Raw genomic sequence first — 24425 nt, forward strand, 5'->3', positions numbered from 1 at the left:
CAGGAATTGGGGAAGGATTGTCACTGTTCGTTATTTACTTCAAGTTTTGGATCAGAAAGCTAGACAGAAATCATCTGTGTTCTCCCAACCCCAGCCATTTCATTGAAAAGCAAGAGTTTGCTGAATGACAGAAAATCATGCCATCCTGATACGTGAAATCTGATGAGGACACCTGCTTCCTCGAAGGGCCTTGGAAACACCTGTAAACTGATCATCGTTAAGCAGAAACATCAGAGCTTATTGCTTGTGACTCGTCAGGCTCGACTCTACTGAGCATGCTCTCTGCATTTGGCTCTTTGTTTTTGGAGAAAGCTCATGTTTCTACAGATTTGTCTTTTTACCAGACTTTGTTTGGCAAAACTTTTTCACACACTAGGGGAGAAGATATAATTTAGGACCTACTCATATCTACAGACAGTTCTGCCAACTAAGATCACTCGCCATCCACACAAGGTCATTAGCCACTGCAGTCACTGACCTTTAACAGACCCTGAAAGGAGCTCAGGGCGGAGGTCAGGAATGAGGCCCTCTGCACTCTGGGAAAAACTGGAAGAACAGTCCTTCAGACAGTTAAGATGTTTTCAAGAGATTTTATGAACTCAATTTCTTGCATCTTCTCATATCTAGAAAAGCACTAAAACCATTAACAGATACATCTGTCCTTGTGACTAGCAGCAACCTCCTATGGAGATGTGTTTGATTGCACGTGCCTCATTCACCAAAATCGCATAGATACTGACCTCCCCTGCTCCCTCTTTGGAGCAGTTCCTCAGAGGTATCTGAGAGGCTGTCTCCCAGGCTATAGTCCTCAGTAAGTCCCCGTCAGACTGAACTCACAGCTCCCGTGCTGTGCATTTTTTTTCCAGTTTGTTTTTGAGTGAATTAGTAATCCTTCCTAAAATTATAGGCACACCTGAAGACTTCAGTAAAAACCACTGCACAAATTTCTCTGAGCTTGTGGGCACTGATGCATCTGGTGGCAAAAATGGGTTTTAATGTTCACGTAAATAAAGACCCTCCTGCTTGTGTCTGCCTGTCACTTGCGTGAGCTGATCAATTAGAATTTTAGTCTCTATCTTTGCTGTCACATCCATAGAGTGCAGAAGTAGTTCCTGATAAATCCGTTTATTACTATGGCTCTCAGGGCTGTGACAGAAGCTATAATTATTCCCCAAAGCCTCAATCTCTACTGAATTTGCTTAGATGACCTCCTCTACTTTTGAAGGTAGCTGTGGTCCCCAGCACATCTTCAGGGTCAGATCAGAGGAGTTTAAATGCCTTTCTTAATCTTTGCCCACATTTGTTGATTTTCAACAGCCAACAGTCTCTGTGGCCCTTTTCACCCCACACACAGGGGGCCTGACATTTGTGTTATTCTCAGCCTGGGCTCTGAACCCCACACCCTGACTTTTTCATCTTCTAGGGGCTTTCAGCCTCTGGTCCCTGCGATATGGGTTCTCTGTGCAAGCTACGTGCTGTCCTCCCACGCAGTGCTCCTTCCTGCTCCTCATCCCCTCTCCGGGCCCCTTTCTTCCCTGCTTCCCTGGGTTTAAATGCTAGCAAGGAGAGTCACTGAGCATAACACCACGTGCTCAGAGGGACAGTTATAAGTGGATCTCCACTCATATTGCACTTAATGCATTTCTGCATCGATAGGCAGAAACTGGCCCTTTGGACCCTCTTTCCCATCCGGGGCCTGCAGGGAGGACCTGGTGAACTGGCCCTGTCCCCGGGGGAAGGCCTGCATGTCACAGAAGCTGCCGGTCTCATTCTGCTGGTCCCACGAGTCCCTCTCCCCTCTCTCCCTGCATCATCTTACAGAGCAGGAAGGTAACTGCCTCTGCTCCCACTGAGGCTTATTTGATCGGGCAGTTTGAGGGCATCATACAACATGGAGTCAAGTCCCCAAGGAGTGGGGAGCGTGTCTTGAAGTGGACCCTCCTGTAGACTATGATTTGTGTTGACCTCATCCCAACAAGATCGTGCTCTTTCTGGCCGCCTGACAGTCTCTGCCTACTGAGGCAGACCCTGGAGCGGATGGAGCAGCAATTCTGGGAGGCCCGCAAGCTGGGATTTCAGTCCCAGCGCTGCCTCTCTTGACCTGTGGGTCTGGAGGCAAGTGATTTCATGTCTCTGAATCTCTGTCTCTGAAAGAAGGTAATCATGCTCTGTCTTTCAGGGTTGTTATGAAAGTTTTTTAAATGATGAAGTGAAGCATCTTTTCTCTAATTGATGCATAACAAATAGTGGGTATGGTTCCGGAGGATTCCTGTCTCTGTCGAGATGTGACTGCTCCTTGGCAAAGGAGAACGTGGGACAGTCGTGGGCACACCGAGGGAGGATGCACTCCGCACCTGCCTCAGCCGGGCCTCCTCCCCATGGGACGGACCTTCGAGGGACTTTACAGGGGCCGGTGGGAGGGGGGCACATGGAAAGGATTTGGGCTCCTTGACTCCTTGACTCCTTTCCTCTAATGCCCTAAGCCCTCGTTCTTAACTCAGCACATGTGTTCTAGAGACAAAGTGCAGCACGCATAATCATTTTCACCTCTCAACAGCGTGGGAAGCATGTTGCCTGAGGATCAGAGAGACTACACACAGCGCAGAATGCAAGAACAGGGCTGACACCCAGGCCTGTTTGCTTCCCGCACCGCGTTCTTCCCGCTGCGCGGGCTGTGCTGGGCTCTGAGCCCAGCTTACTGACTTGAGATTCTCCTCTAGCCACTGTTACTCCCCGACTCCTGTATATACCCGTGGCCTTGACTGCACCACGGGAAAGGATAACTACGGGCCGGGAGGGAACAGAGTGCATCATGGGAAAGGATAACGGGGCTGCAGCAGAGAAAAGCAAGCCCTCCTCCACTAGGCAGGGGCTTCACTTTCTGACAGTCCCTGAAAGCCCGGACCCTGTTCCCTGGCAGAGCTGCTTCATCCAGAGCCCTGCGCCAAAGTCACTCCTCACTCTCATCAGGCCTTGATTCAGCCTGACAGTGGAGGTGGAGGACTGGGCTGGTTGTCCCTGCCGCTCTCCGTGAGGCCAGCTGAGGCCTGGCCTCGGCAGCCTACCTCCTGTTTGCAAAACAGGACCCACAAACCATTGCAGGCCTCCTCCAGGGCAAGCGGGCCTGTGACTGAGCCCCCAGAGGGGCTGAACTCCAGGGTCAGGGCAACTTAAAATTGGAAGTCCCTTCCTCATGAACTTTGGAAACAGGGGAGGCCGTGAGTGGACACGCTGGCTTGATTCCCAGCAGTAGCTACCAGCGGAGTGAATGTGGCGGGGCCTCAGCCTCCCGGCCCCGCTTTGCATCCTTCAAGTGCTGTGAGCACTAAGTCATATGAGGCATCCGTAGCGCCCGGCTCTCTGTGCTCAGTGAAGGGTAGCTCCCTTCTCTGCCCCTCTTTTTCTCCATGAAAATATAGAAAGATACAAAGTAAGGAATCAAATGTTAATACTGGCCAGAAAATTCTAGCTTTTAAAAGATTTTCTAAGTGGTTGAGTTACCTGGTCTTGCCCTTCCTCTTACATAAGGACATTACCTCACCCTGCCAGCCCTTATCCAGCTGGAACCACCTTTCTCGTCTCCTTTGAGTCATGTCCCCATTTTTCATGTCAGGGATTGAGATCAAATAGTTAAATGTTCCCCAGGGTTACACAGCTAGGAGGTCGTAGGAGGTGGGCTGGAACCAGGCATCCGGTGGTCTCAGGGCAGGGCTCCTAAAACAAGATACTGCCTTTGTCTTATGCCTAGTAATAGGATTATTTGGTACCAACTATGCAGCTGGCCCTGTGGTGAGGGATTTATACACATCCTTTCTCTGACTTCACAACCATTTCCCCTTTACAGCTGGGGAAACTGAGGCAAGGAGCAGTTATGCAACTTGTCCTCTAAACCGAAAGTTCAATGCTGGGAGTTGAACATAGACAGTGGCCTCCAGGACTTCTGCTTTTAACCACACGCTACGGTGGCCACACAGAGGCTCCCCATTTTAGCATTCTCTCCACTCATGGGGACAGAGCAAGTTCATTCAGTGAGATGGTCTCAGTTATTAGGGTAACAAAACATTTGATTCTCCTAATTTGGGTCAGGAAGCTATTTGGGAAGGAAATTCAAAATGAATGCTATTTATAGTGCTTCTGAACTTCTGATGAGAAGTTTTGTGCAGAACATGATTTAGGCTTCAGAATTCCCAGTGATCCTTAGACAAAGGAGATGGACCCTCATATGGTTCCAGGCTGGCCAAGGGGGAAGGTGCCATATTTTCACTACAAACCTACCTGAGGCTTTCCTGTCTCCCACACTCCCTCCCTTCTGCCAGCCTTGTTCCTTTTCCGTTTGATTGATTGTTTACAGAAAATGCAGGATGTCTGGTGCTCTGCTAGGCACGGGGGTTACAGCAGGGATCACCACACACATCCTCGCCCTCCCAGATCTAGTCCAGGAGGAGGTAAAGAGTTCGAGGACCACACCAGCTCCGTGGGAACGTGATGCTTGGACCCCCACTGAGTGAACAAACATGGCAGCAGTAAAAGGCCTCCGAGTGTCTAGAATGGGGTCACCAGGCCCCTGCGGCTTGTGCTCAGCCTGCGCTCTGAGCGTCTCCACTCTTGGTTTACAACTATCTTTGACAAGCTTGGCTATCATCTTTCCCAGCCAAGGTGCCTATCGGAAGCAGTAAAGTTTGAAAGCGTGTGGCATCGAGGGAGAAGAAAACAATGCTAGGAACAGGCTTGCTGAGAGCAGCCGGGAGGAAGGGAGACCTCACAGAAGCTCAGAAGTTACCATCTGAGATGGTCCACGTACACAAGCCCAGATGGCACAAGCTCATGGCAGCTCTACTGAAAAAGGAGTATGATCATCCCTGTTTTTCTTTCTTTCTTTCTTTCTTTTTTAAATTTGGCGGGGCAGTAATTAGGTTTTATTTATTTATTTTATTTAAATGGAGGCACTGGGGATTGAACCCAGGATCTGCATGCTAAGCACGTGCTCTACCACTGAGCTATGCCTTCCCCACATCTCTGTTTTTCATAACAGGAAGCTGAGGTCCGGAGAAGTTGGTATGATTGGCCTCCTTTGTTCAAGAGGGAAGGACTGCAGAAGAAGGAAGGGCGTCCCGTGGTAGATGAGAGTACCACCATCATCCTTGACATTCCAGAAGATTCAAGAAGGTTCAAGGAAACTAGGGCTTCCTTGCATCAGTTTTGGCAGTTGGTCCAGTTTTCAACCCAGGGACTTGGTAGAAACAGCGCCCTCCCTGCCCCCTATTCTCACCTCCTACTCCTTTCTGCCCCAAACATTCCGGCGCCTGCCCTGTGTCAGGAGCTGCTGGAGACCCAGGGACCATGAGAGGGGCCTCCATCCTTGAGGATGGTTAGGATGAGGAAGCAGCCTAGGAGAGACAACATTTGCACAAAGTCTGGTTTTTATGCAAAGGACAAATTGCTCAGGAGGAAGGCAGCTGCATAAAATAAGCAATTTTAAGTGACAGGTCTAATTTTAGAGAAGAGAATTTGAAAGCTATTGTGAGAAGAAGGGGGAAAAACAATCCGACACTGAAAAGGAATTGAGAAATAACTCAATGTTGTTAAATCCAACTTTCTAAAGTGTGCGAAAGCCATTCATCGACTCTTAAGGCAAAAATGTTCTGAACAAGATATAAGGCGTGTTTAATATAGCAGTTCTCAACTGGGGGCAATTTTGACCCCAGCTGACATTTGATAATGTCTGGAGACATTTTGGTTGTTATATTTAGTGTCTTCTAGTGGCTAGAGGCCAGGTAAGCTGCAAAACATCCTACAGTGCATAGGACAGCTCCCACGACAATATATTTTTCTAGCCCCAAGTGTTCATAGTGCCAAGGCTGAGAAGCGCTGATTCAGTACAAGATAGATGGTCTTAGAGATGGGCCAATCTGGCAGGGCACCTGGTGCCAGGACATGTGAGTCTGACAGCAGTGGCACTGCCCACTGTGACCTTGAGCAAGTCCTTGGCCCTCTGTAAGCCAGTTTCTTTATCTAGAAAAGGCGGACGATACCACCTACCCTGCAGGACACCTGGGGCCAGAATAAGATGATGAATGGAGATGCCGAGCAGTATTTACAACTGCCTTAACCCCAGGCTATGTCCCACAATAATTTCTGCTAAAACTAAGGTGACAAAGCAAGTTTTAAAGGGCATTTCAAGTTTTTCATCTGTGAAAGATAGTGCTTTTCTTCGGTCTCATGAATCATTTGGATTAAAAGGTAGCGGGGGCAGGGAGGGGGCGTGGACTGCAGCACAGCACAACTGGGCTCTGATGCTGGGATTTGCTGCTAACCAGTGTTTGTCCTTTTGTATGTAAGATGGAAGTAAGATTTGTCCCCTTGGCTGTCTCAGGGTGACCTGGGGAACTCAGCCCAGTGACACAAATGAGGATGCTCTGAGGGGGTCCCTGGAGACCCACCCTGCTCAGAGCTTAAGCACCCAGATCTTGTGGCCAAATGGCTGGGGCTAGAATCCCCTTTCGACCTTTCCTAGCTGTGTGACCTAGGGAAAGCCTCTCAATGTCTCTGTGCCTATCAGTGGTGCCGAGCTCACAGGGCCACGGTGGAGGCAGCTCTTGGCTCATATGAAGCGCTAAATAAGCGTGCACTTGATTATTATCATAGCTGAACAGACAGAGGCTGGGTGAGGGAAAGTAACTGACCCCGTTTTCAAGTGCAGGTTTGTGGTCGCAGTGAGACAGAAAGCCAGGTCTCCAGATCTTGGTCCTAAGGGCTTTACTCTATGCCATGTCAAGTGCCATGCCGAGCTGAAAGTATTACTCCTGACTTAAAGATTAAAAACAATCGTCAACAAACTAAGGATAGAAGGAAATTGCCTCAGTGTAATAAAGGGCATACATGATAAGCTCACATCACACTCAACAGTGAAAAACTGAAAGCTTTCCCTCTAAGGTCAGGAACAAGGCAAGAATGCCCACTCTTGCCATTTTTAGAAGTCCTAGCCAGAGCGATCAGGCAAGAAAAAGAAAGAAAAGACATCCAAATCAGAAAGGAACAGTAAAGTTAGCACTCTTTGCAAATAATATGCTCTTATAGGTAGAAGACCTTAAGACACCCCCACCACATACACACACACACACACACACACACACACACACACACAGAATGTAAGAACTAATAAAGACATTCAGTGAAGTTTCAGGATACAACATCAACATACAAAAATCAGTTGCATTTCTATGTACTAACAATAAATCATCCAAAAAGGAAATTAAGAAAACAATCTTATTTTCAATAATATCAAAAATAATAAAATACTTGGGAATAAAGTTAACTATCCAGGTGAAAGACTTTTACACCAAAACTACAAAACACTGATGAAAGAAATTAAAGACAAAAATAAATGGAAAGATGTCCCATGTTCATGTATTAGAAGACAATATATTTAAGGTCCATACTACCCAAAGTAATCTACACATTCAATGCAATCCCTATAAAAATCCCAATGGCATGCTTTATACAAATAGAAAAAAAATCCTACAATTTATATGGAACCACAGAAGACCATGAAGACCAAACCAATCTTGAGAAAAGAAAAACTAGAGGCATCACACTTCCTGATTTCAAATATACTGCAAAGCCACAGTAATTAAAACAGTATGGCGCTGGCATAAAGGCAGACAGATAGGCCAATGGAACAGAAGAGAGAGCCCAGAAATAACCCATGCATATATGGTCACTCGGTCACTGACAAGGGTGCCAAGAATATTCAATAAGGAAAGGATAGTCTTTTTGACAAACAGCAGTGGAAGAACTGGACATCCAAACACAACAGAGTGAAATTGGACCCCTGTCTTCTTTCAAAATGGATTAAAGACTTAAACATAACACCTGGAGCAGTAAAACCTCTAGAAGAAAATACAGGGGGAAAACTTCATAACGCTGGTCTTGGCAATGATTTTTTGGGTATGACACCAAAAGCAAAATTAGACAGGTGGGACTATATCAAACAGAAAGCTTTTGCACAGCAAAGGAAATCATCAACAGAGTGCAAATGCAACCTAGAATGGGAGAAAGTATTAGTAAACCATGTATATCCAGTAAGGGGTTAATACGCAAAATATATAAGGAAATCCTACATGTCAACAGCAAACAAATAAAATAAACAAAAATAAAACAACAACAAAATCCACTCCCTCTCCCCAAAATCCTCCAAATAGCCCTGTTAGCAAAAGGGCAATGGACTTGAATAGACATTTCCCTAAAGAAAACACACATAACTCCAACAGGCATGTGAAAACAGGCTCCGCAGCATCAGTCATCAGAGCAATGCGGGTCACAAGCACGAGGTGTGGCCTCCCACCTGCTGGGATGGTATTACTATGACTACTGGTGCTACTGCTGCTGCCTTCCGCTACTACTAACAGTAAGTGCTGGTGAGGCTGTGGGGAGCCGGCAGCCCAGCCTAGCGCACTGCTGGTGGGAACGTGAACTTGCGCAGCCACGTGGAAAACAGTACGGAGGTTCTTCAAAAAGCTAAAAATAGAACTACCATATGAGCCAGCAAGTCCCCTCCTGGGTATTTATTCTAAAGAGTTGAAAGCAGGATCTTGAAGACATATTAGCACCCCTGTGTTCAGCGCGGCACTATTCACAGCCAAGATGTAGAAATAACCTAAACGTTCACTGATGGATGGATGATGGATAAAGAAAATGTGGTATATACATATCATGGAATATTATTCAGCCTTAAAAAAGAGAAGGAAATCTTGCGTCATGTGACAACATGGCGGAACCTGGAAGACCTTATGCCTCATGAACTAAGCTGGTCACAGGGGACAAATACTGCACAATTCCCATTATATGGTGTGTCTAAAATAGTCAAACTTGTAGAAGCAGAGAGCTGGATGGTGGTTGCCAGGGGCTGGGGGAGGGGAAAAGGGGTGTTGTTAACCAAGACGTAAAGTTTCAGTTAAGCAGGATGAACAAGCTCTAGAGATGCACACAGTACGGTGCCTACAGTTAACAATACTGACTTGTGCCTGTACACGTTTGTTAGAAGGGTACATCTCATGTGACATGTTCTCAGGACGGTAAGACAAGGGATGGAAAGCAGTCAGTGTGAGGAGGGGGGAATGCTCCTGGGGCTGAGATGTCAGCGCTGCTGGCTCTGGGAGGAGTTTTTTTTTTTTCGGTCTATGCTTATGCAGTGGGGCTTACAGATATTCCCCAGTGGAATTTATAAAGTTATACAGCATGTGCAAATCAGAAAATTATGTCCCAGCGGAGGAGAGAATTCTGTTTAGAAATGTCATGGTTCTCAATCGAAATGTCTCATTAAATACAGATTCCATATGTGGTTTTATAATTCCAAGTGTTAACTTTAAGAAACGGATACATTCTTCCTCTGCTTTCTCAGAACAGGGAAGGTGGATTGTCTAGCACGATCTTGGTCTTGTAACGAGGAGGAAACAGAGAGGACTAGTCCAAGGTCACGCTGTTAACCAGACCAAGGAAAAGGTTACACGAATAAGTAGCGAGATGATTTCATTTCATCTCAATGTTTCCAAAAAGAGAATCAGGAGTCGTTGAAACGAGGCAGACATTGTGGTTGTCACTTTCTGTGCTGTTGTCTTTCTCGCTCCAGACAGGAGCTACTCCCCTTTCACGTCATCACCCCTCTACAACCACAGACCCTCCCTGTCAACTTTTGGGGGACCCCAGGCTCATAAACGTGGAGGAGCTATTTTATCTGGGCCCCTTCAGAAGTTCCCTTCTCCCTCCTTCTGGGTCCAGGCACACGTGTCCTGGGCTACATAAGTGACTCAGTGTTTGCGCGCATGTGTGTGTGGATGCTTCAGTCCAACAGCCTCCCTGCTAAGTGGCTGGCCAGCTGGCTTGCACACTTTCATGAGTGGGGAACCTACCGCCCCTGGAGGCAATCCACTGCTTTCCAGACCCAACAATAACAATAGAGATCCGAGTCCGCCTCCTCAGTCCTTGAAGTCCTGGAGTCTGCCCTCTGGAGCCCCCGGAAGAGAAGGGCGGCTGTTTCCATCAAAGAGTTAGGGACCTCACTGCACACCCCTCTTCTGGTTTCCCTGCCCACATCAACTCAGGCCCCAGGAAACTTTTCCTTTAAAGCCTTGAGATTTTCTCAGGCCAGATCGTGCGCTGAAGCCAGCCCAGCCAAGAGTACTTTAATTGAGATCATCTCAGTGTTGCTCACTATGACTTCCTAATATCCATTTTATTGAGAAATATGACTTGTAAATATTTCTGGGGATAAGTAATTATAATGAAAGGCGGCATTTATTAAGGGGCAGTTCTGGGCTGGCTGTTTCATGGAACACCTTGCACGGATCATTTCTTTCAATATTACGTTACCCCACTTTACAGGCACAGAAACTGAAGATCAGGCTGTGTTTCCCCAAAGTCACGGAGCCACTGGAGGTGGCAGAGCTGGGACTGGAGCCCAGGCGTCCAGGGCCCAAGCCCCAAATCAGCCCCCTCCCTCCGGTTCCTCCGTTGGTGTGGGGATGCTCACCGCATTGAGGCAGCAGAGCTGGTAGCAGGCCATGGTGGTGACCACGGTGATGACCTGCCAGCGGACGAAGGGACTCCTGAGCAGCTCCAGCGCGGCACCAGGCGGATGCTCCTCTGCATGTGGCTCTCCGCCAGGACCTCCTCCGCCCCGCGGGAGGTGTCCTTTTGGCCCAGGACCGTCTGGAAGGCTGCCAGCAGGGATGGGCATGGATCGGCGGGGATTGGGCTGCCTGCTGTGTGTGATGCCGGGCCCTGCAGGGATGGTTGGCCCCAGACACACTCCCCGTCAGGGATGGAGCTGGCAGGGACCTTTGAACCATAAAGTACCAAGCCTTTGTGTAAAAGTGGGAAAACAGAGGCCCTGAGAGATGCAATGTCTTGCCCAAGGTCACCGAGTTGGCTGGGAAAAGAGGCAGTCGAGCACGAGGGTCTCCTGAACCCAAAGCAGAGCACACCCAGTGTTCAAATCCCATCTCCACCACTGGGTAGATGAACAGTGCCCCGTGCCTCACGTGGCTGCTGTAACACACACTAAACCCTGGCTCGATGAATATTTATTGAGCACCTCCTGTTTACCCAGCCTATACTTCATCCTCATTGGAGGCATCCAGACGAAGGTCAGATCACCACTTGGCCAGGATGCCTGGGAGCCGATTCTAACATCGAGGGAGGATTGAACTAAATGACCTCCAGAGCCACATGCCTGCCCTGAAACACAGAAACCTTGGCTGGAAATCGTGTCAAAGAGCTAATCTTCCTAGGATTCAAGCTTACCCATGTGACAGGCCTTTTACAGGCTGAACACTGCAATTTTCCAGCCTCAGCAAACCCGTCATTTTTTTTTTTTTAACCAAGCCTTAAATTGTGTAACCCTACATGGATATATGCGCAAAGGTGGGCTGACTGATTAGGACCCTGAGATCACAACAATCAGACCATGGCAGACACTTCTAGCCCGTGGATTTAAATACTCAGCACTCCGACGTACATCTTCCTATAGGCAAGGCGGCTCTGGGATGGCTCCTGCAGACAGTCCTTTCCAGACACAGTGGGCATCGTCCTAAAAACACTGCTCTGCACCTGCAGGCCACATAAAAGTGCTCTTCTTACGTAGCACGAGGAAAAGAAAAAAGCTGTTAAACTTCTCCAGATTCTCCAAGAAGCAAGCCCACAAAGGTTCTACGGTGTTATTTCCGGTAGCATCTTAAAAACTGCTTCGGAAGGTCTCTTTTGTAAGCTGTTACTTAATACGTTTCCTAGCACTTATTAAGAATGAGTGGAAGAAGCAGCTGAATGAGTAATGCTTCTGTATCATGCACTAAACCATAGTATTTCTCACTATGCAACATTCTCAGACTTTCTCAACATTTCATTTCTCAAACTGCAACATTCATGTGATAAAGTAATCTTCGCATTCTTAGGGCAGGAAAATATTTCTCTCTCCTCCCTGACATATATGCTTTCCATATAAAACAAAGAGAACTTTAGCATCTTCTTTTTTTTTTTTCCCTTTTCACCCTGGCTGCTAGGAAGTTCTCATTTAAAATCAGTGGTCAGCTCTTAGAGTTTCCTGAAACAAAAATTTCTCTTCTTCCTCTTAAAAGTTCTAATCTCCTTCTTCTTTTAAGGCATCTATTTAATTTTCCTGCTGTATATGTGTTCATAAAAATAGTTTGTTTTCACTTGTCCCATACCCCTTCTTCTATGGTTCCCATGACTGGATGAGATGGAGTGTCTTTTGTGACTGGTGTGGCAGACATGGAGAGGCACCACTCAGCTCCCCTTCAGTAAAGTACTTGGCCGCTGGGCTGTGAGGAGTGTGGTTAGCTGACAGCCTCCAGCTCTTAGCTTCGTGGGCGTCCACCTCAACTTTGAAGCCCAGGAGGTGCTGTTCTCATAGTGGCCCCAGTCTATGCCTGAGCAGGGCGGTGGCACAGAGACCCAGTCACTCCTGCCCGTGGGGACCCTTGTAATGTGCAAGCATTGCTCCAGGGCTCTGGTGGGGCTTGCAGAGAACTTGGGCTCTGATGCTTCCCCTGCTCAATCTGCTTCCGCCCTTTCCTCGCCCAGGTGTTACTCCTCAGTGAAACTTCTGCACTCTGAACTCCTCCTCAGACTCTGCTTCCTGGAGAAGCCAGCCTGCAACAACTAATTACTTGACAGAGAGAAATAATCAATCAGTTTCGCTCTATTTCCAACTTCGGAAGTGCCAAGACGCTCTGATCCTCATACCTTTTCCTGAACTATTTCAATAGCTGCTAACCACTCTCCCGGGTCCAGTCTTCTCACGCCCTGTGGAGCTCCTACCATAAACCTCATCTCCACGCTGCTGCATCAGCACAGTCTCACCACTGTGTTTGCTTGTAAAAGGCTACGCGGCCGGTACATTCTGCACAGAGGGAAGTCCAGGCTCCCTGGCCCTGCCCACGGCCCTTCCCGCTGCCTCCATCTTTGCACACATCTCTCTCAGACTTGCAACCTGCTCCTCCTTCCCACACATGCTCTGCTTTCTTGGCACTCTGCACTCAGCCACGCCCGTCCGCCTGCCGGGAATGCTCTTCTGCCTCTCCTCGCCTGGCTAACTTCTCCTCCCTCCCCGATGCCCTGGCCGCCCAGGGCTCGCACAGTCCCCTGTGCTTTCCCATCTCAGCACTTTCTCCCCATATCATCACTGGCACCTCCTTTCCACTTGTTGTGAGCACCTGAGGCTCCCTTCCTGGTGCCTGGTGATGAACTGGTGCCAAGTCCGTGTGTGCTGAACCAACCCAGCTGGTAAACCCACTCCCTTCCTTTAAAGCAGCATGTCTCCACCTTGGCAGCAAGGACACCTGGAGCCGGAAAACTCCTCACACTGGAGCCGTCCTGTGCATTGTAAGATGCTTAGTAGCACCCCTGCCCTCTACCCACTAGACACTAGGAGAACCCTCTCAGTTGTGATGAATGAATGGATACAGAAAATATACACACACACAAAACGGAATATTATTAAGCCTTTAAAAAGGAGGAAATCCTGCCATCTGCAACAACATGGATGGACCTTAGGAGTCCGTTCATTATGTTAAGTGACATAAGTCAGAGAAAGACAAATACTGTATGATCTCCCTTGCATGTGGACTCTGACTGCCCCCACCCCACACCGAGCTCATAGGTACAGAGCACAGACTGGTGGTTGCCAGAGGAAGGAGGTGGTGGGTGGGGGAGTTGGGGGAGGTGGTTAAAAGGTACAAACGTCTTGTTATAAAAGACGTAAGTCCTGGGGACATAATATACAGCGCAGTGCCTATAGTTAATAACACTGTATTGGATACTTGAAAATTGCTAAGAGAGAGGCTCTTAAAAGTTCTTATCACAAGAAAAAAATCCTGCAATGTGTGAGGTGATAGACGCTAACCAGACCATTTCACAACACAGTGATCATTGTACAATACAGGCATCCCTCGCTTTTTGAAAATTTGCTTTACGACACTCAGCTTTTACAAAAGGCCTACATTAATACTTGTTTTCAGCAACCTAAAGAAATCCGAAGATGATTTTCCCTTTTACGAAAAAAAGACAAAAATCAAAACTAGCCTTCGGCATGTGTTTTGCAGCGAGCTGTTGAGCACCCAAGCGGCACGGGGAGAACAGCGCCGCCAAGCTCCTTCCCCTGGAACTACACTCAGCATTTCGGCATCAAGTCTCCACAGCTCTGAACGTGTCTGTGAGCTTCTGTGCCCTGTCTGGATTTACTTTTTGCATCTCATCCATTAGCAAGAAGTGTCCTAAGCTAACTTTTCTTTGCTTTGCACCACTCGGCTTAGGAAAGGTTTCGTAGGAACACTCGACGTTCAGAGGGCGGAGAATACCTGTACGTACAGCTATCAGATTGTTATGTCGTACGCCTGAAACTAATGCAGTGTTGTATGTCTATGACGGCTCAATAAAGAAATGAACAGATTCAAAAATGTCTCCAGACACTGCCAATTGTCTCCTGGGGCAAAGTCATGACCCTGTTCCCAACCACTGCCTCGAACTGTTGTAGGCGCCTGGCTCCTCCCAGGACGTGCGGCACCATCCAACGCCAGCTCACGAGCTCTCAGCACAGCACTGGCTCTTCATGAGCCCTGAGCACCATAAGCCCGCAACTATTACAGAAGGTACTCGCTACATCCTCCTGTCCCTTCCTTCTTTTTTACCTTCCTTTTATCTTAAACTGACAATGGGTGCAGAACACTCTCACCTGCTGTGGGTTGAACTGTGTCCTCATAAACATATATTCAAGCCCTAACCTCTACCTGTGAACGTGACTTTATTTGGAAATAGGATCTTTGCAGATGTAATTATGATGTCAGTTAAGAGGAGTTCACACTGGAGGAAGGCAGGCCCTTAGTCGAATATGACTCTTGTCCTCATAAGGAGAGGAGACACAGAGACAGACCCACACAGGGAAGATGGTCATGTGACGATGGAGGCAGAGATTGGGGGGATGCAGCTGGAGGCAGAGGACCGCCAAGGACTGCCGGCAGCACCAGAGGCGGGAGAGAAGGCAGGTCCCGCCGACACCCTGACTTTGGACCTCTGGTCTCCAGAACTGTGAGAGAAACAATTTCTGCTGTCCTACAGCCATCCGACTGTGGTGCTTCGTTACAGCAAAAGCCACACTTCATCACCTCAGTTAGCATTTATCACCTTGCGCTACAGCAAAGCACCGAACCACCTGGAGACTTATTCTCGTGACCTGGAGGGGCCCCGGTACCAGCGGGCCAAGGGATTTTAGGGGGAGCACAGGGCGACGGCTCTTTGCAGTCACGTGTCAAAAATAGCCCTGAACTCAGCACCGCGCAGGCCTCAGCGCTCCTAAAAACAGGCTCCATCCAAGCATTTGTTTTCACCTGCTATTGGTGTTTAAGTGGAGGAGGAAGTCACGGGGTTTTTAATTTAGGTTTGGCTTCTTTGTATAACCGACAGCAGTGCGATCCTCAGTAGAATATGTGAGAGTCGGGCAGCAAAAGATATTGGGACTCATGTTTGTGGTTTCATGACATTTCATGATGGGCCAACCCCAGAGCCTTCACCTGGCCCGTGTGAGGGGCGTGGGGCTCCACCGTGCACAGGGGCTGACAGCGAGCCCTTAAACTCTCTTTGCTTTTGGCGTAGAGTGAGCTAGTGCCGTTCCTTGTGCAGTTTACTGGGTGGCGGAATTGGGGATGGTGCTGCTAGGGTTTAATGGAATCAACTCTAACAAATGTACACGCAGCTAATAAAGAATGCGGCAAGATACCACAGATTAAAGACAAAACGAAAAGCCCCGGTACAAGGACGGAACAGCAAACTGCCGCCTGTATGCCAGGAACACGCCTGTCGTCAGCTCCAGGCTGGGACGGGAGGCGGCCTCGCAGAGGTTTTAAAAGTTAAGACATAAGCAATCTATCTCTTCAAGGTAAGGTGACCTATTAACAAGAGTGAGACAGTAGCAAGCTTTTGACAGAAATTGTTCCATGAAGAAAAGATGTTTGGAAATGTTTTTGTCACCACGTGAATTGGACACCAAAGTAATGTACACAGGTCACCGATTCAAACTCTCATGTCTGCACATAAAAAAAATTGCAAACGGTGCTAAAATAATTCCTATTTAAAAATATTCCAAAAGAAGAGTTTCAGTGGGTTTTGCTAAATTTTGTTTGTTGAAATGTAAGAAAGGCAACAGGCAACACCTTCTGATTAGTTTGCAAGAACAAGTGACTGATGACGGGAAGATGGAACTTTGCTAGCTGCTCATCCTCCTTCCCTGGGTGGTTCATCCCTGGTGGTGGGGTTGCACGATGAGTTCAGCCCGCCTTGCCGCCTTCTCCCATTTGGATCCACATCATTTGGTGAGGCTCCCTTTCAGCTGTCATCACCATCGAGGCCAATATTGAAATAATACTGTTAATGACTTGCTGAGGGTTCCTCTCGGCCGGCCACCATTCTACAGGCTGCATGTGCCTATGCTTACTTAACTCTCATGTCACCATCCTCTGAAGTGACACTGTTAGTGCCCATCTTGCAGATGAAAAGCAGGAAGAAACTTGCCCACAGTCAGGAGACCTGGGGTTCCCGAGAGCAGAGCCTGAGACTAGGATCGGGTGCGGGAGGCTGACACAAATGATGACTGCAGACAGCAGGTGGGAGCAGGCGGGGAGCGTGGGGCAGGGAAGGAGGAGGCCGTTCAAGGCTCATCTTGAGGAGGGAGGCTTCTGTGGACAAAGGGGGTCAATTCCACTGGACTTCTGAGCAGCCCATGGGAACATCTCCCAAAACTGTCCCACAGGGGTGGCTGCCCAGGGGATTAACTCCCTCAGGTCCACACAGCACTGCAGACAGGCTGAGCGGCATTCCAGCCATGGAAGAGGCCTGAGTGTGCTGGAGGTGGGGGACTGTCACCTTACACCTGCACTCCCACGGGACTAAAGCCAGGGTGGGCCTTGGGAGGACGTGACCCAAGGATGCCACTCACTACTGTCACCAGCTGGTGTTGGAGTAGCTGGGATTAGAACCAAGCAGGGGCTCCTAAAACTTGTTGAATATTAATTGGCCATAAGTGTGTGGGTTTGTTTCTGGGCTCTCTATTCTGTTCTGTTGATCTATGTGCCTGTTTTTATGCCACTACCATGCCGTTTTGATTACTGCAGCTCTGTAGTATTGTCTGAAGTCTGGGAGGGTTATTCCTCCAGCTTCGTTCTTTGGCAATTCTGGGTCTTTTGTGATTCCATACAAATTTTAGGACTGTTTGTTCTAGTTCTGTGAAAAATGTTCTAGGTAATTTGATAGGGATCGCATTAAATCTGTAGATTGCTTTGGGTAGCGTGGCCAAACCCAGGCATTAAACAGAAGATGGACGAACCCTGGGAGTGTTGCAGGTCCTGTGGAGACTGGGAGAAGAGGAGGCACAGCACCTACGGGGCAGGGAGAGGAGAGCAGGGGCCAGGCACATGCTGCTGTAACTGGCTGTCCGTGGAGAGAGAGGAAAGGGCTTTAAAAACTTGTAGTCTGTGAGCCCATTTCAAAAAGACACCTGCTGTGGAAGATGACTTTCCCAGAGGAATCCGTTCTCTTGAATTTCCAAGCCATTTAAATAGTTTATCCGATCTACCCCGGGTCCTCCCCTCCTGGCTCAGACTCCCACCCTCGCCCTGCAGCTCACACCTCATTCATATTCCTGGCCATGTTCTAATCATTAACTCCAAAGGACTCGAAAAAGGAGTGAGAATTTGCAGGAAAGAAACCCCTCTGGGCAGCATGTTCAACTCTCGGGCTGGGAAGGGGAGTCATTCTGTAACCAGGTCTTGTTCCAGTTTAAGACTCGCCTTTATTCAAGGGGACTCAGGCCAGCAAGCAAGGGCGAGGAGGCTAACATTTATTGTGTGCCTAGTGTGTGCCAGACCCCGGGCTGGGCGTCTTACGGACTTCGCTGTGATTCCTAGTGTTGTTTCGTCCACTGAGCCCCAGGGAAATTAGGATGATTCCAGGTAGAAAGGGAGGGAGTCAATGTTCCAACCTGGTTCTATCTGATCTTTCTTTCCACGCACCTCAAAGGATGATGAAAAGAAATTGCGGGGCTGAGAAGCTAACGGAACCAAATTCAGTTCATTTCCATTAACCTGCAGCTTCTGAGAGCCTGCTATACGCCAGGAGCTGGGAAGGCCTACTGCATTAAGGAAAAAATAAGGCATGGATTCTGTTTGAAGGAGTTCTCTCAGGTTGGAGCCAGAACACAGCTCACAGCCACTCCAGGTGGACGGTGATGGATGCGGAACCTGCAGGAGCCTCACAAAACCCCTGCAAGCTCGGTGGTCTCACTGCCGTTTAACAGATGCGGAAACCAAGGTTCAGCAGGATGAAGGGGTGTGCCCAAGTCACAGGAGAGCTGGCACTTCCACTCCTGCGCTGCCTCTGTCCCCAGGTATGACACAAGCCGGGCTCAGAGGATGCCGCTGATGGGAGGTGGTCACAGACAGCAGGCCTCCTTGTATCGTACAAGCTTGTTCATCTTGCATAATTGAAACTTTATATCCACTGGTGGCAACTTTCCATTTCCCCCTTCCCCCACCTCAGTCCCTAGCAGTCACTGTTCCACAGTTTGATTCTATGAATTTGACTATTCCAGATACCTCATGCAGTACTTGCCTTCTGTGACTGGTTTATTTCACTTTGTGTAATGTCCTTCAGGTCCATCCATGCTGTCTCATGCTGCAAGATTTGCCTTTTTTTTGGTCAGGCTGAGTAATATTCCACTGTATGTATACACCATGTTTTCTTGATCCATTCATCCAATGATGAACATTTCGGTTGTTTCCACATCTTGGCTGTTGTAAATAACGCTGCAATGCTCATAGGAAGAGGAATGCTAATATCGCTTAGAAATCGGGGTTTCAATTTTTGGATAAAATCCCAGAACTGGGCTTGCTGGGTTGTGTGTGGTTCTATTTTTCATTTTCTGAGGAGTCTCCAAACTGTCTTCTCTAGCAAACATACCATTTTGCATACCAACCGTGTGCATGGTGTAAGTTTTCCAATTTCTCCACATCCTTGCCAACACTGTCTTTTGTGTTTTGGTAACAGCCATTTGACAGGTATAAGACGACATCTCATTGTGGTTTTGATTTGTATTTCCCCGATGATTTGTGTGTCTTCTTTGGAGAAATGTCTATGAATTCAATGTCTTTGCCTGTTTTAAAAATTAGGTTATTAATTTCCTTTGTTTTTTGCTGTGGAGATGTACAAGTTTCCTATATATTTTTCAGATTAGCCCCTTACCAGGTAGATGGTTTGCTAATCTTTTCTCTCATTCTTTAGGCTGCTTTTGCACTCTCTTGATAATTTCCTTCGCTGTGCAGAAGCTTTTTACTTTGATATAGTTCCACTTGTCTATTTTTGCATTTGTTTTCTGTGCTTTTGGTGTCAAATTCAAAAAAGCCATTACCAAGACCAATGTGATGAGATTCTCCCCGTTTTCTTCTGGGAGTTTGATATTTGCAGGCCTTACATTTAAGTGTTTCATTAGTTTTGTGCTGACTTTTGTGTATGGTGTACATTAAGGGTCCAACTTCATTCTTCTGCATACAGATACCCAGTTTTCCCAACACTACTTGTTGAAGCTACTATAGCCCACAGCTAACATTCATACTCGATGGTGAAAAACCAAAGTTTTTCCTCCAAGGTTAGAAATAAGGCAAGAATACTATTCTTGCCACTTCTATTCAGAAGCCCTAGCCAGAGCAATTAAGTGAAAAAAAGAAATAAAATTATCCAAGTCAGAAAGGAAGTAGCAAAATTGTCCTTCTTCACAGACAACATGATCTTGTGTATAGGAAGTCCTAAAGACTTCACCAAAAACTGTTAGAACTAAAAAATGGATTCAGTAAAGTTGCAGGATACAAAATCAACATACACATATCAGCTGTGTTTCAGTATGCTAACAATGAATTATTTAAAAAGGAAATTAGGAAAATAATCCCATTTGCAAACATCAAAAAGAATAAAATACTTAGGAATAAACGAAGAAGGTGAAAGTCTTTTGCACTGAAAAAACATTTATGAAAGACACAAATAAATGGAAAGATATCCCATGTTCATGGATTAGAAGAGTTAATATTGTTAAAATGTCCATACAACCCAAAGTGATCTACAGATTCAATGAAATCTCTATCAAATTCTCTGACTGCCTGGTCTTCCCTTCCACTCTGAGTGACTGCAAGGAGGCCAGAAATGGGATGACTCCACTTTGACCTGGGAAATCTTTACCCTGAGGGAGACCCCTTGGATACAGAGGTAGAAACTTACAAAACAAAGACATCAGAAGGTCCCAAGTAATTATCTGAAACATCTCACTGGAAAAACAGCTGATCTGCATTATATGCTCCCTCACTCCTGTCTCCTAGCGTTCTTTGTGCCCTCAGGGCAAGTCAGTCTCTCTCTGATTGCCATGAAAACCCCCAAGCAGGAAGCACAGAGCTTTGAGAAGCAGTGTGCTCCAGAGACCAGAGCACCAACTCTGGTGTAAGATGCCTGTACTCTGGTTTTGTTCACTCTTTCAACAGCTATTTAGTGAGCACCTATTACATGCCGGGTCCTGCTCTGGGTGCTGGAGTTTCTGCAACGAACAAAACAGGAAAATTCCCTGTCCTCAGGGAGCTTCCATTTGAGTGGAGGAAAGATATGAAACAAATTAACATAGAACTGTGTAAGTCTTGGTGCTTGAAAAGTGCTAAGAAGAAAGCTGGTGAGCACCAGTGAAGAGGTGCTGTTTGAACTACTGTGATTGGGAAGATGTTTTTGAGAAGACACCACAGCAGCAGAGACCTCAGTGATGTGAGGGAGGTGGGGGCTGGGCAAACGTCTGGGGGAGGAGGCTTTCAGGTGGAGGAGCAGGTGCAAAGGCCCCAGGGTGGGCCTCACCCAAGCAGTTGAAGGGCCTAAGAGAAAGTGACTGAGGTCCCCCAGGAAGAGGGAGCTCGGCCAGCAGACGGCCTGCAAACTCGAGCTGCAGCATCAGCTCTTCCCTGGGTCTCCAGCTGCCCTGCAGATTGTAGACTTGCCAGCCCCCACTGTTACAGGAGCCAATTCCTGAAACTACATCTCTCCCTCAATCTCTCTCTCTCCCTCTACACCCCCCCCCCCACATTGATTCTCTTTCTCTGGAGAGCCCTGACTCATACAGGGGCCGTCGTGACCCAGCCGGGGCCTCAGGGAAGGCATCCGTCCTCCTTGCTCCTTCACCGAGTGCCCTGTTCTACAGGCGCATGGCCTCTCTGAGTGTGGCAGCCAGGGGGACGTGCCCACAGACCCCCACACACAGGGCTGGACCTGACCAAGGGCCGCAGCCACTGTGCTCTGCCACCCATCAGCCTGGGTGTCCAGGCCGGGCTTTGGGGGCTGTTCCCAGCAAGTGACAGCACGGCCAGGAAATGAAGCAGGCTTGTTCCCGGGACGCGCAGCTCCTCTGGGGCTGACGCTGGCTGGAGGGTGCGTTAGGGCCTTGCTGAACCTTCCTCATACTGCATGGCACCTAAAGCCCCTCTACCCAACTCCCGTCCCTCGCTTCTCCACTGGGGGTTGGCCTGGCCCCGCGGCCTGTGGTCTCTCCATCTCCCCTGGTCCCTCTGCATTCACTCACAGGCCCTCACTTACCCCAATAAATCCCTGCCCACTAGTCCCCCTGGTGTCCACTTCTTAGAGGACCCAACTGCACAGTCAGTGGCCCAGACACCGAAGTCCAACCCCAGCAGAGATGCACTGAGGAGGAGTCGGCTGGGCTAGAAGGAAGCACACGCATTTCCAACAAGGCAGCATCTCCTGGGCCCCTCGACAGCCCTTTGAGACAGGTCCAGTATTACTGGGTGACATGGAAGGTCTTCCCAAGGCTCAGGATCTTTCTGCATGACCCTGGGTCTTGGCTGGGCCTGGGGTGCTTGGGGCCTCTATGGGCAGTTATTTCCTTCCCCTCCTTGGCAATGACCTGCTTGATGAACGATGAGTGTCTGGATTGACTGATGATTGTCATGACCACAGCCGACTTTGTACAGCATTTTTGCACATTGCAGTCTTCTCACATCCATAATCTTCTCTGATCCTTCCAGTCCCTGGAGCTAGGCATCTGTGTTACTCCCATTTTACAGGTGAGAAAACTGAGCCTCATCTGAGACGCTGAGCAACTCACCAGGGCTCCCAGGGCTCCCAGCGCTGCAGTGTTGGGAAGCGGAGGCTAGAACCCACCCACCCCGAGCCCACACGCAGGGGGCTTCCAGAGAGCCCGGGCGCCTCAACATCGTAGCAGTGACGCCCCCAGAATAGAGAAGGAAAGAAAGTGTGTACACTTAACGGCTGACACCAGAATGTCTCTCAAGGAAAGAACTGTCTTGGCTGAGAAAAATATTTTGATAAGTGTCTGGAGTAAGAGGTTTGCCAGTCAGCTGGTTCCAGCTTCAGGAGGGAGGGAAGCTGCTCCACATACGAGAAGGAGAAGAAAGTGGAGCTCAGGGGCCCTGAGGAGGCAGAGCGGAGGCCTGGAGATGAGGGGGGAAGGCAGAGGCTGGGGAGAGGCCGGAAGCCGGGCACCTTGGGTAGCGCCGGGCTTTTAAGGGGTGGCTCTGAGCTGTGTTTTCCTGCCCGCTGTGGACTCTTGCATGTTCTGCAGGAAGAGACCTGTTTCCCTGGGCTCTGCAGCCTGTCCCACCAGCAGGCTCTCTAGCCAGGGAACAAGGAGCCCTGGGAGACAGCTATTCCTGGGGGCAAAGTGGGGAGATGCTCAGAGCTCACTCATCATGGCTACATCGTAAGAGGGAAAGCAGGGCCAGGTCTCCCGAGAGCAGGTGGCCGTGGAGGCAGAGGTAAGACTTAGGAGGGACAGAGTGCCGTGTCCCTCTGCCAGGTTCAGGAGATGGTACGGTCTTTCTAGTTGACCAGTGTGAGCACAGGGCACGAAACTGTCCCTTCCTCTCTCCAGCCATCCCCAGGTGGACACGGTTGGCCAGGAGCCTCCAGGCAAGAGCAGGGCCTGAGAGGGGATGACCGCCCCCAGGGCTTCCTTCCAGGGTACCTGGCTTGGCTTTTGTGGATGCATTTAGCAGGGAGGAGGCTTCAGGAGCACCGAGTCACCTCCGGCATCCTCCCCTATCTAGAGCCCACACTAGCACAAAGCACAGCTCTCGCACAAGTCTCCACCCAGGCCTGCCTCCTTCCCCTCCTGCCCTGTTTATTTCTATTATTTCCACACTTCTGTGATCACATGGATTTATTTAATGTTCTATTTTCTCCCCACTGAGCATTACTACTAAGCATGCCTTCAAAAAGCTACCATCATCTTTTAATTGTTTGTTACATAAGTGAAGCAAGTTGGCTTGGGGGTAGAATTTTTGGTTTTGAATACCGAAATGCAAGTAATTACTTAACTGTTCTTTGATGCAACAGACGCATATCTGGAGTTCAACCCTGGCTCAAATATAGAAAAATCACAATATTGCAGTGGACATTTTCTGAGCCTTAAACCTAGCAACCAATGGGGCAATGATCTCTTGCTAATATATTTGTCTGTATGTACGTAATGTGTCATAATTATAACCACACACTCAAGGCAGCGCCCTGCCCTGTAATGAACTCAGGACTGGAGTGTGGTTGGCTGACTTTAAACCTTATTTCTGTCTCCACTAGCCTCTCTGATTTTCTGTCTGAGGGCTCTGAGGTTCTGGAGATTTATGATATCGGAGATTATGAAAGCAAAGCACCTGTTGTGGAGAAGGCATTTGACACGTTATAGCAATAAAATGGTGTATTGGCAAGAGAAAGCTTTGAAGGCTTTCATGCACAGAGGCATTTCACTCCATTATTTATTATAAATAAAAATTAGAAGCAATCGGAATGTCCAACAATTTTGAGACTTCAAGTAAATAAAACAAACTATATTTCAAATGAAGGTGAAGTCCGAGTTCAACCATGACTCATTTTCCTTCCTTGACATGAGGCATGAGCTTCCTGTGCTGCTCTAATAAATCACCACGAACAAATCACCAGAGGGGCTAAAACAGTGCAGACTCACTTGGCAGTTCTGGAGGTCGGAGGTCCAAAGTGGGCCTCGCTGGGCTGACATCCAGATGTCGGCAGGGCTCTGCCCCTCCTGGAGGCTCTAAAGGGACATCCATTCCCTGGCCTTTTCCAGCTTCTAGACGCTGCCTGCGTTTCCTCGGCTCCTGGCCCCTTCCGCCGTCTTCAGAAGTTTCCCTTTTGCTTATGCTGTTTGAGTCTCTGTCTCTTACAACCCAAAGGGCCCTGACAGATGTGGCTTCTCTGCCCCTGATGTGTGAGGCGTTCCCTTATCACATTCCCTGTGCTAATACTTCACTTCCACTCAATTAAACAAACCACCGCTTCTCACAGTGGAGATT

The 24425-nt window shown here is 48.3% G+C and overlaps 1 protein-coding gene across 1 annotated transcript in view; it reads right to left on the reverse strand.

Annotated features, from left to right (window-relative positions):
* SLC2A9 (solute carrier family 2 member 9) overlaps positions 1–24425 on the reverse strand; it is a 201561-nt gene that overhangs the window by 99728 nt on the left and 77408 nt on the right. The window contains 2 exon segments of the mRNA XM_032496859.1: positions 10525–10623; positions 10626–10715. Coding sequence (XP_032352750.1) covers positions 10525–10623; positions 10626–10715 — 189 coding nt within the window.

The sequence above is a fragment of the Camelus ferus genome, chromosome 2 (assembly GCF_009834535.1).
Source record: "Camelus ferus isolate YT-003-E chromosome 2, BCGSAC_Cfer_1.0, whole genome shotgun sequence".
NCBI classification, from domain to species: Eukaryota; Metazoa; Chordata; class Mammalia; order Artiodactyla; family Camelidae; genus Camelus; species Camelus ferus.